This window comes from Vulpes vulpes, chromosome 3 (genome assembly GCF_048418805.1).
Source record: "Vulpes vulpes isolate BD-2025 chromosome 3, VulVul3, whole genome shotgun sequence".
In the NCBI taxonomy this organism is placed as follows: Eukaryota; Metazoa; Chordata; class Mammalia; order Carnivora; family Canidae; genus Vulpes; species Vulpes vulpes.
Genome location: NC_132782.1, coordinates 125088999 through 125104954, shown reverse-complemented (window position 1 = coordinate 125104954; position 15956 = coordinate 125088999). Strand labels below are relative to the sequence as shown.

Here is a 15956-nt window from a genome sequence, read left to right as displayed (position 1 = left end):
AGAAATAATGACAGGCACGAAGAAAAGATTTTTCAATCTGTGGATATCAACCATTCATAAGCAGAAAAATCATAATTTGGTATTAGTAAAACAGTGTCTCTATCAGGATTAAATAAGAAAGACTTTTGGACACCTCTTTATATCAACTGATGATACAGCAAAATAGTGCCAACAGATGAATCAGTGAAAAAGAAAAAGTTAAACTATCTTAGCCTCAGTGCTGGAAATCCAGTAACCTCTCATATCTGAACACCAAACACACCAAGGTTCATTTTCCCCCTAAAAGAAGTTCTCTTTGTCATAAACAGAATATAATTCATTAAAAAGAAATTTCTTAACCTTTAAGCCCCTTGTAATTGAAAACTGGAAGAAAGCATTTTAGTACACACTTAATTTTCTATACCAAAAAAAAAATCTTTTTAATAAAACTATTTTAAAAGGAAAGTTTAGACTGTAAATAGACTGGCACTCAGAATCTAAACACGAAGATTCACATTTCAACCCTAAGCTATGTATGGTAAACACCTATTTAAGGAACAAAAATAAAACTTCCATGTCAGTTTATGAAAGATGTAGGATACACAGCTAAGGCTATTATTTATGCCAAATACAAATCAGGTCCTTGGACCAAGCAGGAATTATAACATATTCAGACAGAACCACCCAAAAATAAAATATGCCTTCCTAAATATTTTTCTTTTTAGGAATGTCCAGTTTTGCTTGCTTCCTCTACTTAAGATGGTCCTACTCATTTGTTCCCAGGTAAGCTGACTATAAAGGGAGCCATCAAGCAATTGTTAGGAACAATCATGGCCAGAAAACAAACGGAAATATAACCTGAAAAATAATAATAGTCCCTAATTTCAATTTATAACTCACAACCCCAACCCCTTCCCCCTCCTAAAAAATGCAGAAATTTTTCAAATCAAGATTAAGAGTTGGTAAAAAAAAAAAAAAAAAAAAAAAAGATTAAGAGTTGGTGAAATTAAGGGAAAGGCCCCTCCATGGTATCTAAGCGCTAAAAATGAGGGACAGGAACAAATCTGTACTTGGTATTATGGCGCCACCCACTGGCTAGAAGGCCTCACCACAGATATGAAACCCAGACATTACAAAAAAGAGATTCTTGGAGGAGGAAGTTGAAAACAGTACTAATATTCTAATTCATTACAGCATCAGGAACTTCTACCAAAAAAGAACCATCCATATCACTTATTACCACAAAGAAATAAAGTAACTGTCAAATATATTCGCAAGAGTAAATTTTATTACTTTCGAAATGCAAGGCTACAATCTCCAAAAGCAAGGACTTAAATCTTAGAGTCAAAACAATTAACATATAAAATGTCATTTCAGCCCTGTCACTGAACATATAAACACAGTGTTAAGCAGAAGATGCACACTTGCATTTCATGAGTAAGAAAGAAATTATAATATTCATAATACATTTCAATGTTAATACAATGGAGTAAGTCCCACTTCCACCTTTACCAGAGAAGTAACAAGACATAAAAAAAAAAGTCCCAAAAACTGAACTGAAAAACATAGTTTCTCAAAAAGTCCTAAAAGAGACCATTCAGGTAAACCAGCATAAATGGTTTCTTTAAAACAGCACCTTTATAGTCTAAAATATATTTGATACATTAATACAATCTCTATTTCATCCAAATGACATCATTTCTGTCTTTCCAAATCATTCTTTTCTCAAATGCTAGCATTCTATATATCTCATCATAGAAAATATTTGAGAGTCATTTCTCTTGTACAGCCTTTCCTGGTAACACTCAGAATCACACATGAAGTCTTGACATCCTTTCTATAGTCCATAGGACCCTGCTGAACGTTGTTCTCTAAGACCACACCTCAGAATTCCTCTACAGATAAGACCTGGTCTTCCAATTCAGAATTCATGAATATGCTCCAGGCAGTCAGTATAGGCTTCAAGTATCTTTGGCTTAATGATAATTATCATGTGGTCTGCAAAGCCAAGGTCTTTACTTGCTCAGAGCTGGTTGATTGCAGATAAGAATATGATGAGAAAAGTCACATTCCCGCATATATAAACTGCAAACACCACCTTTTTAAAAGCATGACCCTGGAAGGAAAATTGAGATGTGAAAGAAAGAAACTACTATCATTGAAGTTTATGTCACTAAATAAGAAAAGGAGGACTTACTTCTGCTTCAGCTACAGTGAATGACTGAAGGATCTGAATTCTAGCATCATCCAATATTTCAACTGTCAAGAACAACAACATAAGTTTATAAGGCCCACGAATATGCCAGTAAACTAACTCTCAAAAAAAAAAAAAAAAAAAAAAAAAAAAAGCCCTGATGTGTAGCCTCTTTGTTCATCTCCAGCTGTATATTCTCTTTCAAGCTACCAAATGTTGCAAATTTCCTAAACACGTAAGGCTCTCACAAACTGGGACAAGCTGGCTATAGATTTAAAATTTGTCAAGGGACTGAAAATATGCCTCTTCACCTGGTCAATAGACACCACTAGAAAGTTTGGGTAAAATAAGTTCTTCCTATCTAGCTTGCCTGGTTAGCTAGCTATGTATTATGTAGATAGCAACCTAAGTGCTAGTACACGGTAAGAAGTTCATCAAATAGGCAAAATCGGTCTGCAGTTTTGCCCTGTGTTGACTTTGGGCATCTCTTCTTCCTCCACTTCTGGGTTCTCTTGGCTCCGTGCATTCAGGTTTCTCAGTGTGTACTGGCTCGAAGTCAGACCAGCATGCAAAATATAAAGTATTTATTAAAAAAAGACTTCTTGGACACCTGGGTGGCTCAGCAGTTGGGTGCCTGCCTTCGGCTCAAGTCATGATCCCGGGATCCGGGATCGAGTCCCGTATCAGACTCCCTGCGAGGAGCCTACTTCTCCCTCTGCCTAGGTCTCTGCCTCTCTCAGTCTGCATCTCTCAGTCTGCGTCTCTCATGAATAAATAAATAAATCTTAAAAAAAAAAAAAAGACTTCTTCCCTAAAACCTAAAATAGTCCCTTTTTTTAATTCACAAATTCTAATACTAATGAGTATAAAAAACAAGGGGCAAAATATTTCCATTAATGCTAACACTAACCAATCATCACAGACATTTTTACTGAGCTACCAGGTAAGAGTCAACCACCAGGGGCAGCCTGGGTGGCTCAGCGGTTTAGTGCCACCTTCAGCCCAAGGTGTGACCCTGGGGAACTGGGATCGAAACCCACATTGGGCTCCATGCATGGAGCCTGCTGCTTCCTCTGCCTGTGTCTTTGCCTCTGTGTGAGTGTGTGTTTCTCATGAATAAATAAATAAAATCTTAAAAAAAAAAGAGTCAACCATCAGTCTGTAGAAACTAATTACATTCCTGGGGTTTGTATATCTGTGCCCATCCTCCAAAAGTGATTCTACGTAACATGGCTTTTTGAGTAGGTTACCTTTTCGAGAAAGTCGGTAAGCATGTATCTCCAGAACAATCTCCGTCCCAACATGCCAGGCTACAAATCCAATCATTACATAGGTTTTCCATGGGCCAGGAAGATCCAGTCCTGGTAAATCCATTCCCAGGAACATTGCTGCCACTACATTTATAAGAAAAATATATATTTAAATGTAGTCACCCCCAAGGGAGGTAATTATGTATGTACATGTGTGTGTGTATTATATCAAATAAAACATAGTAAAAGAGTTTATGAGATGAATTAGATTAATATTTAAGACTAAATAGTTAACTTAGTCTTTTTTTAATTATAAGACTAGAAACAGTAAATGGAAATTATAATTATGATCTACTAATTGTTTAATAAAAGACATTCAAAATATATTGATAACCATACTTGACTTTTGAAAATCACTTTCCCTTGAATATACCATCCCCATGGAAATGACTTGCAGACACTGGGCTGGGATGCTCCCAGCCCATCTCACCCCAACTCACAAATGACCCTCAACTTGAGCATTTGGCCATTAGCACAGCTTATTCAGTTGGCAAAGGCAAATGCTAAAAAAAAAAGGAGTCTTAGAAGGAAAGTTTTAAAGCCATTTCAAAAACCTTAAACTTCAAACTGAAATAATGACTTAAATAATCCCCTCTAGAAATTACTTTCTGGATCTCAATGTTTAAGGCTGATCTCTCCTCAACAACCAATTACTCCGATTACTAATACATCTAAAAATCATTTAAGCCAAATTACCACCTGCAATATAAACAACCAGCAATTATATATGAATAAGTGGCATCACAATTACTTACCTGCTATTATTCTAGCAGCTGTGCCCATACTCCAATGAGTCCAGTTAAAAATGTGCCTCCTACCAAATAAAGAACCAGTCAAAAGTGATAGAACTACAATTAATTCCCAAGAGGATAAAAAGCATGCAATTTCCCTTATTATTGCCTAGGAATTAGATATCTGAAATACATTTTAAAACCCTTTAAAGTAAATATAATTTACCACTGAATTTTATAAGATACAAAGTGTTTTCACTTAGAAAGGAATTAGTTTGCCAAATAATGATATCCACATTAAGACCACTTGTATATAAAAGCTGTAAGTACCTTGGGTCATGTAAAGGTGGCCTGAAGGCTGCCAAAAGAGGCTGAAGAACTGCTAAAATCATCACTATACAACCAAGGTATGGGTGATAACCTGCATACTGAACAAAGATACATCATTTTAATGGCCTCAATCTCACCCACCAATTTAAATCCTCAAATTAAAAATAATACACACAGATGATGTATTCTTTGTGTTTTTCTGTGGCTTTAAACATTTACTAATAACAATAGGCACCATTCACTGATCACCCTCTGTATACCAGATACATACTCTATATACAGTATTACTAATGCTGTCTATAATGCTTGACAGTTAGCAATATCCCACTTTTAAAACAGAGAACTGAGGCTTAGAGATATCAAGTAGTGTATCCAGTGCCACACACAGTGTGTAAATGATTGTGGTGAAATTCAGAGTGCTGCCTCTCCCCCATCAGGATGTTAGATGATCACCAACACCAGTACAGCCCACCTAGGGCCCGTTAGTATCCTCATGTCAAGAGCAATCACCCCAATGTACAGTAATTTTGTTTAGACCTCTGTGTTTCCTTGAGCTGAAGGTTCTATATGATTCCTTGTAACTCAAATGCTTAACAGAGCCTTAGTCACTCACTAAATGTTGATTAAATGAATAACCCATACAGCCATTCATTAAAATCTTATCTCCTCTGTTCAGAATGGAGGTCAAACCTGAGAAAAAAAACATCAACAAGGTATCTCAACACTTTTAGCTCCACTCCTCTCTTAGAGATGCTGCATGACTACTCAAAACAGCAGATAGTTGGGTTAGGCCACTTAGCACAATTTTTCCACTTTAAAACTTAGGAAAGGGACTAAGGAGATGTTCTAACCCTTGACATGCTTAGATGGAGGACTATTTCAGTCTGTTGTCACTGACTGTCATGCTTCGTTAGGCTCTAAAATCTGTGATCTAGAACAAGGGTATAGTAGTTTCTAAGCCATGATAGGAAGCTTTGGTAAAGAGGAACAATAATCCGACAAAAGAATATTACAAAAACACTTTCAAGCCATGGACTCAGTTATACAAAGATAAATTATAACCAGGACCATGGAGAGGGAAAGTGCTTCTATCTCATAAAACCACAATAACAACAGCAATGAAATTCTTATATGTGCTTAGAATGCACAGGAAACTAGCCTAAGTGCTTTCAGCTAATTAACTCTCAACTCACAGAGAGCCTATGATGTAGCTACTATACTCTCCCCTTTATACAATCCTATTCATAAACTGCAAAGACTGCAAACTACAAAGCTTACAAAACAAGCATTACCCTTAGGGCACCTGGGTGGCTCAGTAGGTTGACCATCTGCCATTGGCTCAGGTCACGATCCTGGGGTCCCTGGATTGAGCCCTGAGTCCTACACTGGGCTCCCCACTCAATGAGTGGGGAGTCTGCTTCTGCCCCTGCCCCTGTTCACACTGTCTCTCACTCTCTCTCTCTCTCTCAAATAAATATATAAAATCTTTATTTTTTTTTAAGATCTTATTTATTTATTCATGAGAAACACACACACACACACACACACACACAGAGAGAGAGGCAAAGACACAGGCAGAGGGAGAAGCAGGCTCCATGCAGGGAGCCTTATGCAGGACTCGATCCTAGGACTCCAGGATCACGCCCTGGACCAAAGGTAGGTGCTAAACCACTGAGCCACCCAGAGATCCAGAGATCCCCTAAATAAAAGCTTTTAAAAAAGAAATTACCCTTGTCCCAAATATCTGCATAAAATATAGTTCTGATGGATAGTTCCTATCAGAAAATCTTCATCAAAAAAAAAAAAAAGAAAATCTTCATCATTTCCTTTATTTAAAAAAAAAAAGTTTAACCAATCTAGAAACTACCTAAAAGCAGGCAAGAGGTTTCCTGGTGACTCAAGATTCATCAATCTTGCCTTTATATCAACAGCCTGAACTAAAATAATAAATTTTGATATCAAATTCTGACTGGCTATAAAATTGGAAAAATGCCATGGAAGCACAGGCTCTGACCCTAGGTACATTATTCTCAGTAAGTCTTATTCATTCATTCAATATTTACTGAGGACCTACTATGTACCAGAATCTGCTCTGGGTACTTAAGATACACCAGTAAACATACCAGCAAATATCTTCACTCTGACGTTAGCTTAGAGGCAATTGTAATATTAGAGAAAACCACTTACAGTGTTCATGTTCCTTAGACATCACACTTTGAATTTTCACCACCCCATAGTGAGAAAACTCACCCAAGCTATGTGGAGTATCCATAACATTTAATGCAGCCTAAAAATATATTACATTACCAAGTAATCTGCAATCACATCCTCGCTCTACCTCTGGCCCCCCAGCCATATGGAATAGTTGCCAGATGATTAAAAAAGGGAAGAAAGAGAGATACATGCAGAAATATCTTTTAACCTCTTCTCATTTGAGAAGGAAACAGCAATTTCCTCTGACATCAAAATCAATTTATATAAAAACATTCTGTTTAAGAGATACTTACCGAACTCCAGCCTCCTCTGTAAATAAAAGGCAGAACAAAAGCAACGCAGGTGAGGGCAGTCGTAGTGAGCATAAGCATCCGATGCACCTGTGAGGGTGAAATGACATGGTGAAAAGACAGTTAACCAGGTAAGAGAAAGGAGTTGGTGAGACTGTGGCGAGAAGATCCTGGGGTGGGATTCACTGGAGGCACACATTTGATGGGCATCTAATCACCATTTGCGGTGAGTTAAAAAAAAAAAAAAAACTTAATAAATGATTGAACTTTAATTATTTTTTTAAAGATTTTATTTACTTATTCATGAGAGATACAGAGAAAGACAAAGGCAGAGACACAGGCAGAGGGAGAAGCAGGCTCCTTGCAGGGAGCCCGATGTGGGACTCGATGTGAGACTCGATCCCAGGACTCCAGGATCATGCCCTGGGCCCAAGGCAGATGCTAAACCACTGAGCCACCCAGAAATCCCAATGATTGAACTTTAAAGAAAACTCTAAGCTGCCATCCCCATCATTCAAAAGCATTTGCCAAGACTTCACCTGCACAGAGCAGCAGGTATGGCTATTTCACACACAGAGCACACCTACCTGCCAAAAGTCTTTCATTTCCTTCCTTTATGATGTTCCACGACCAAGCACAGTGCTGTACCAGATACAATGAGACAGCAAGGACAGCAAGGAAACAGAAAATACTGTTTCCTGAGGAGCTTAGGATACAAGTGAGTAGATGAGAGAAACATATGAAATGTCAACTCATTGTCTAAATCATGAGAGTGGAATGGCACTGTGATTTGGCTATGCCAGGATAAACAGTACAAAGAAAAACTATCTCAGGGAAGGAGGACATATAATCCTTCTATATATTACACTACATATAGCAACATCAGAGTTTTAAAGGCGGTAGAGAATTTGGGGTGCCTCGGTGGTGCAGTCAGTTAAGCATCTGCCTTCAGCTCATGGTCCTGGAATCCAGCCCTGCATCAGGCTGGGCTCCCTGCTCAGCAAGGAGCCTGCTTTTCCCTCCCCCTCTCCCTCTGCCAGCTGCTCTGCCTGCTTGGACTCTCTCTCTCTCTCTCTCTCTCTCTCTCTGTCAAATAATTAATAAATAAATAAAATCTTTAATAAAGAAAGAAATGCAATAGAGAATTTGAATTGGTAAAATGTAGATGCAAAGAATTTTCTAATTGGGAATATCCACACAAGCAGATGAGAGAGAGACAGAGACAGAGAACAAGAAAAAGAAAAAGTGAGAGAAGAGAAAAGGAGAGAAACCAAAGGCAAAGACAGAGATGAGCAAGGCACATAGCAGTAGTGAGAACAAATAAAATACATTGACCCTGCGAGAGCCGATATTGAAAACCAGGTCAGATAAAGTAAGTCTTAAAGGCTACAAACTTATATAAAGTCTCAAGAATACCCTTATAAAGTTAAAAGTGTTTCAATAAATGGTATTTTTTCAAAAGCAGACATGTACATTCTATTTCAACACATACTCATTGATCTTCCACTATATGCGCAACTGTCTACACCCCATGACATGTAAAAGACAAGGTTTGTTTTGCTTTGTTTTGAGGGGTGCTTATTGACTCTTGTCTTCCTATCAAGAGCTGTCTCCTCATCCCATGCAAAGGGACAGCATGAAAAGAAACACTTCTAGCTCCTCTTCCCACCCACAGAGGAGATAGATGATCTTGATCAGTGACCCAGAGACAGTCCAACATTCATTGGCATCAACCAGAGGACAGACCCTTGTTTGGAAATGCATGCATTAACCCTCATTATTTCTTTTTTCTGCTCTCCATCCTCCTTGACCTATCTGCACTCAGTGAGTGCAGTGAATGAATCCTCTTCCAGGCTCTACCCTCAGCCAATGGACATGTAAGTCAGGATCTTTTGGGTCCCAAAGTCTATGTTACAAAGGGGTGCACATGGCTCTGAGACATTCTCCAATCCAGCCTGAGCCTCATAAAGCTGTCTCTATTTTGACCACCATCAAGTATCCTATGTCTCTTCTCAAACAGTTAGGAAACCAAAGGGCAAAATGAAGAAATTATAAGGATTCCACAACTACAACTATAACCACCAAAAAAAAAAAAAAGAAGGAAAAGAAAGCCACATATTACCTATGTTTTCATCTTGCAGCATTCAAATAATATGGAAGTTGCATTAAACTTTTTCTACCACCTACCTGAAACCAAGCTGCTTGACCAAGGAAGGCCTTTGACCAAACAGATTTGAAGAACCGAGCAATGAGCACACCTATGCTCACGGTAGTCATCCAGGCCACAAACATTAAGGCACCTGCAGGTGAGAAAATAGAATGACTGACATCACAAACCAAGCTATTTCATATATGGCCAAGCCAAATACTCAGAACATAGAAAACAAATAATGAAATACACTGAATGAATGTAAGCATAACCTAAAAGCACCCCATATATCATAGCTTATACCCACCACCAGTACTACTTCTAAAAGTTAACACTTCTGTCCCTCCTATCATGTGCCAGGCGCTGTTTCTAAGTGCTTGACATGTATTACTCTAATTGGTCTTTATAACAATCCCATTCAGTAGTTACAATTATTATTCTAGTTTTGCCTGATGGAGAAACTAAGGAAGAGAGAAGTTAAATAACTTGCCTATATTTACAAAGTTGGGTTTCAAACCCAGTCTGGCTTCAGCAATGGTGCTCTTAACCATGACACTAATACAGCCCTTCTGCAGTTATGTGAGCATCTTTTCTCTTCCCATTCCAAAAACAATAAAAACAAATAGACACATTTACATGTGAAATCCAATTACTGTCATGCTGGCGCTACTAGTAGAAGCAAATTACCAATAATAAAGTTATTTTCAAGCTTAACTATGATGACATTTATTGAAACACTACTGGAAGGAATTACTCTAGAGAATATAAAGGAAATATACCAAGTAAGGAAAGATCTCCCCCATACTAGTATACACTGCGCTATTCCCCTACTTTTATTTTTTTTAAAGATTTTATTTATTTATTCACGAGAGACACACAGAGAGAGAAAGACAGAGACACAGGCAGAGGGAGAAGCAGGCTCCATGCAGGGAGCCAGATGCAGGACTCAACCCCCGGGACTCCAGGACCATGCCCTGGGCCAAAGGCAGGTGCTAAACCGCTGAGCCACCCAGGGATCCATATTCTACTACTTTTAAATCCCATATTTTCAACAATAAACTGGGCTACTTTTCAAATGGAATCAACTTTCATCTGTAGAATCAGAGCATGTTAGAGCCTTGTTTTTAGGCTATGGCTCAATGTGGTTAATTTCATCATTTTAATCATTTAATCATTTCATGATTTAACGTCGTCACATATTTAGCACTGAGTAATTTGTATACCCTCAAATACTTATATCCGTTCTTCAACGAAACTCTATCTTTGAAACCAAACTACTGTTAAACAATCAAAATTACAAAGCACTCTTCTATTACAAGCTTTTATTTTAATAAATGTCCTAGTTAAGATCTCACAAAAATTAAATTGATTAACCCAGATACTCACCTCTGGCTATAGTTAGAAATAACTGGGGCACTCTTTAAAAACTATAGATAGGGCAGCCCCAGTGGCACAGCGGTTTACTGCCGCCTGCAGCCCGGGGTATGATCCTGGAGACCCGGGATCGAGTCCCACATCGGGCTCCCTGCATGGGGCCTGCTTCTCCCTCTGCCTGTGTCTCTGTCTCTCTCTCTCTCTCTCTCGCTCTGTGTCTCTCATGAATAAATAAAAAATAAAATCTTTAAAAAAATAAAATAAATAAAAACTATAGATGTCTTAAAAATTCCATTAGTGATTTTAATGTATAGCCAGGGTTAAAACCACTGAATTATCCCTACTTTCCATCTTTAACACAAACTAGCAAACATTAAGATAGATACTGCTACCTGCAAATGTTAATATTTAAACATAGAAGATTTATGAACATTTGCTAAATTATGCCCACCACCATTCCTAATCCAACCAGTACTGAGTCATCAGGTAAATTTATTCCACAAAGTAATAATGAGATTACACATGTAACTTACCATGTGTCTTCAGAAGGAATACAGAACGGGATCCTCCGACGTTCTTTGGATAGCCTGTCACGTTATATTTTTCATATGTAATCAAAGGTTGCCGCGAATGCTTATAAATTCGACCTGAAATTTTAAAAAATGAAAATGAAGAATTACTTCCTCAATAATTTTTAAGGTAATAAAAAATAAATATCATCAGAGATATCATTCATATGCAAAAGCCACATAAATGTATATTCAAGTATAAACAGTCTTCTTGAAAAAAGTTAAAGAAATAATTTAGCCAATCAAGAAATGAATCAAAATGAGGACAAAGAATGGACAAGTTACAGTGAAAGAGCTGAAGTATGCAAGAGACCAAACACTGAAGTCAAACTGATCACTGATAATATCAAAAATCACTGAAAATGTCAAATATAATTCTTCAAAGATACTACATACTTTTAAAAATCTGGAATCCTATTGTACCTGGACAAAATGGGTGGGTAGAAAACAACAAAAACATTTTGATGCTACATTATTTGGCATATGGTCAATTTGGACTGGCTTAGACTAACAAATCAAAATCCCAAGTAACAGTGACATAAACAAACTGAGGATGTGTTATTATTTATTATGTATAAGATTAAGTCTGTGAATGTGTAGAATTATTTTAGTATGTGAGTATGTATGTGTGGTTGTACATTCTGGGAATCTATCCTACAGAAACACTCCCCTTTGTGCAAAGATAAATGCACAAAAATATCTACAAAAAGTTGTGGACTTTTTATGCTGGACGAAAAATATATATATATATATATATATATATATATTAAGCAAGCTAAATGTCCATCATTAGGAGAAAAAATCATGGAACACACATTATTTTTAGAATACAACACAAGTGTCAAGAAGAATAAAAAGAATTAAGAAATTTGACATAACAGATATAAAGGAATCTGTACTCCAATGAAATAAGTACTACACCACAGACTACATCTCAATAATTTCCAAAAAAAGAAATACATACAGGATACAGGTTACATTATCTATCCAAAATGCAACAAAACTAAAAATTAACAATAAAAAAACTAGGAAAAAATGATCCACCTAGATATTTATAAAACTACTCTTCTAAACATCCCTGAGGTTAAATACGGAATCAAAATTTAAATTGCAAGTCTCAGGGATCCCTGGGTGGCTCAGTGGGTTGGTGCCTGCCTTCGGCCCAGGGTGTGATCCTGGAGTCCCAGGATCGAGTCCCACATCAGGCTTCCTGCATGGAGCCTGCTTCTCCCTCTGCCTGTGTCTCTGCCTCTCTCTCTCTATCTGTGTCTCTCATGAATAAATAAATAAAATCTAAAATAAATAAATAAAAATAAATTGTAAGTCTTCTTTAAAATGAGTAACAATTAAGATACTTCATATCAAAACACATGTGATGCAATCAAGGTACTTTTCAAAAGAAGTTTTTATCATTTAAAAAGCATTTCCTTTAAAAAAAAAAAAACTTAAAGTATTGAAGTAATCATTTAATTCAAAAGGTATTTACAACAACAAAATATAACCTAGGAAGTCAGAGAGGAAGATTGATAAAAATAAAGGTGGATTTGGGGCAGCTCTGGTGGCTCAGTGGTTTAGCGCCACCTTCAGCCCAGGGCGTGATCATGGAGACCCAGGATCAGGTCCCACGTCGGGCTCCCTGCATGGAGCCTGCTTCTCCCTCTGTCTGTGTCTCTGCCTCTCTCTCTGTCTCTCTGTGTCTGTCATGAATAAATAAAATCTTTAAAAAAATAAAAAATAAAATAAAAAGGTGGATTTTAACAAACTAGTAAGTCAAAAAATCAAGGCTATTATATAAAAGCCCAATGAAATCAACTAAGTTTTTGGCAAGTCAGACCACAAGATAAAAAGAAAGAACACAAAGAGTATTAGAAACAAAAAAGGGTGACACAGTTGCTGATATAGAAGATACTGTTTAAAATTTTATGAAAATGCTACATACAATTTTAAGGAAGCCAATAACTTTCCTGATGGAGGAACAGAAAACTAGCTGAGGACAAAGCACGAGCCTGGGGTAGCACATGGACAAGTCCTTGAAACAGGCAAAGGGACCTTCCTCTACAGACTCAACTGCCTCAATGTTAATACTTTGCTAAGAGCAAAAGGCAATCTTAGCCTGACGCCCAGGATCCTGTAAGTCTACTTAAACATATAAAAATTCCTTTAGAAATGTCCTCTAGGGATCCCTGGGTGGCGCAGCGGTTTGGCGCCTGCCTTTGGCCCAGGGTGCGATCCTGGAGACTCGGGATCGAATCCCACATCGGGCTCCCGGTGCATGGAGCCTGCTTCTCCCTCTGCCTATGTCTCTGCCTCTCTCTCTCTCTCACACTGTGTGCCTATCATAAATAAAGAAAAAAAAAAAAAACCCCAGGTGGTCTAAAAAAAAAAAAAAAAAGAAATGTCCTCTAACTCTAAAACCCCAAGATACATGTTGGCAATCATCCCCCAAGAACATGGCCCACCAATATACATCTGAAGGGTCTCATGACTCAGGTTTTATTAGACAGTAATAAGTGACCTTTTCCTAACAATAGCTAGCCCCCTCAAGATCCTGGATACCTTGCTTCCAAAATTCCTTAGAGAGTACACTATGCTCAAACCACCACCCCCCCACCAACTCCCAGATATAATCAGCCACCCCTCACAGGCCTGGGGCACCAGCTCTTTCTGCCCACCAGTCATGTCCCCATGTTTTAATTAAAACCACCATTTTATACCATTTGAAAGATGTTTCAAGAATTCTTTCTTGCTCTTGGACTCCAGACCTCACCCCACCAAACCTCACCTATATCCCAAAACTTCATCATTTCCTATACACCAACAAACTTAGAAAATGTAAGAAAAATAATCCCATTCACAAGAGTTTGTATTAGAAATCTACAAAATATATAGAAACAAAGTAACAAAAAATATATGAGCCTATATGAAGACATGAAGAAAACCACCAGATTTTAACCAGTGGAATATCCAACATATTCCTGGATAAAAAGACTCACTATTGCAAAGATGTCAATTATTCCCCAAATTAATCTAACATTTAATTACAATTCCAATCACAGCTCCAGTAGGATTTTTAATGGAATCTGACAGTCATTTCTAAAGTTTATCTGGAAGAACAGATACACAACTAAGAGGCAAGAATTTCTTAAAAAGGAAACCAAGAGGGGAATCATGCTCTATCAAAATTCATAATTTATTATAAAGCTACAGTAATTCAACTGGTACAGTAGTAGATTAATGAAAGAATAAACTAGAAATAGTTTGATTTACTGATAGATGTTTTTGGTATACAATAATGAGGCTTTTAAAGCAGCAGAGATAAAATGAACTATTCAAAAAATGGTGTTAGAACAACTGTTAGTCATTTAAGAAATACTATTATATCATCACTTGTTTATAACAGAGAAGATCAGAGCGAAAGCAGCAAACAAGAAAGGTTTTATGTAATAGATACCTAGAGAAGAGAGTCAAGAAGAAAGAGACAATAAGATCAGAAATTATACTGAATTAGCAGAGTGGTGGTGACAAAAACCAGACCACATTCCCAATGCCTGAGAGGTAAATTGGAAGAAAGTGTTTTTAAATTCTGATTCACTGCAGACCCATGAGCTAAGCAAGAACTTAACCTTCATTAAAGCAGAAGTCCGTTATAATTTTGGAATTTCTTTGTATGGCTCCATTATAATCCTAGATTTCTGCTCTAAGGCAGGTTGAGTTCATGTTTGGTACAAGGCTCTACAGTATTACATGACGTGTATTATTCCTAAATTGTTAAAATAACCAGTCGTGATAAACAGGGTTTCCAATTCGTTAATTATTTAAATTGGTATATTTCCTAATTGTGAATTACTTATTCACTCAAGTGAGTTCTATCATTTCACATGACTGCTTATCTCATGATAGGACAATGCCAGCATTCTGGGGGAAAAACAGCATTAGAAAAAGGTTTTGAATGGATTTAACTGAAATTGGGTACATTTTACATTTTTTATATAGGTTATAGAGATTTTATGATTGCTTTGAAAAATAGTTTCAACCTCACAAAGCCTCACTGCTTTTAAGCGGAGTGCAATTTATAAATGGTCCACATACATATAACTAGATAACAGAAGATAGAATGATTTATGTGGCAATTGTACTTTGTTCCCCAATACAAGGGTACTGGAAAGCTTATTCCCTGAAGCAGTAATGTCTAGGTTTGGGTGGTTTCTTTTTTTCTTTTTTTTTTTTTCTTTAGGTTTTGTTTTGCTTTTTTGCTTCACACTCCATCAGTTAAAAAAAAAAAAAAGAGTCTGTGCTCCAGATATATGTATAATTTAGTTATCAAACATATTAATATACTATTGTTTTAATGCATTATGACCACTGTAAAATATATTAAAGTAGAAATTTTTGAGATAAGATCAAATAAATCTAAATAGAAGGTTCTAGTGTTATTAGACTCTCTTATAATGTATACACCTTATTTGGGAAAACCTTGTCCGAGAGAGAGCAAGTTATTAAACCACAGTATACAAAACAATCACCTGGATGCTTGTTAAAAATGCAGATTCCAAGCATCAATGAGAGATTCAGTGGGTCTAAGATGGAGTTCAGCAATCTATATTTTTAGTAGTCACTCCAAGTGGATCTGAAGTAGGCTGTTTGAGGCCACACTTTGAGAAACACCACAAAACACAAGATGGAGATTCTTTCCACCATACCATCAGCATGGCAATGCCAGCAGGAGAGGGAGATACAGCAATGCTCTACTCTGCAGCTACATTATCCATGAACTAGGTCTTTTTGGGGGAATATTGGAACTATCACTTAAAATATT

General features: G+C 37.1%; 1 protein-coding gene across 1 annotated transcript in view; it reads right to left on the bottom strand.

The window, feature by feature from the left end:
* Positions 1 to 1245: 1245 nt before the first annotated feature.
* Positions 1246 to 15956, bottom strand: part of FRRS1 (ferric chelate reductase 1) — a 45825-nt gene continuing 31114 nt past the window's right edge. Inside the window, exons 9-16 of the mRNA XM_025996554.2 lie at positions 11105 to 11218; positions 9236 to 9348; positions 7052 to 7138; positions 4545 to 4642; positions 4239 to 4297; positions 3424 to 3567; positions 2177 to 2238; positions 1246 to 2095 (exon numbers count right to left, since the gene is read on the bottom strand). Coding sequence (XP_025852339.2) covers positions 2003 to 2095; positions 2177 to 2238; positions 3424 to 3567; positions 4239 to 4297; positions 4545 to 4642; positions 7052 to 7138; positions 9236 to 9348; positions 11105 to 11218 — 770 coding nt within the window. The 3' untranslated portion in view covers positions 1246 to 2002. The remainder of the gene's footprint in view (positions 2096 to 2176; positions 2239 to 3423; positions 3568 to 4238; positions 4298 to 4544; positions 4643 to 7051; positions 7139 to 9235; positions 9349 to 11104; positions 11219 to 15956) is intronic.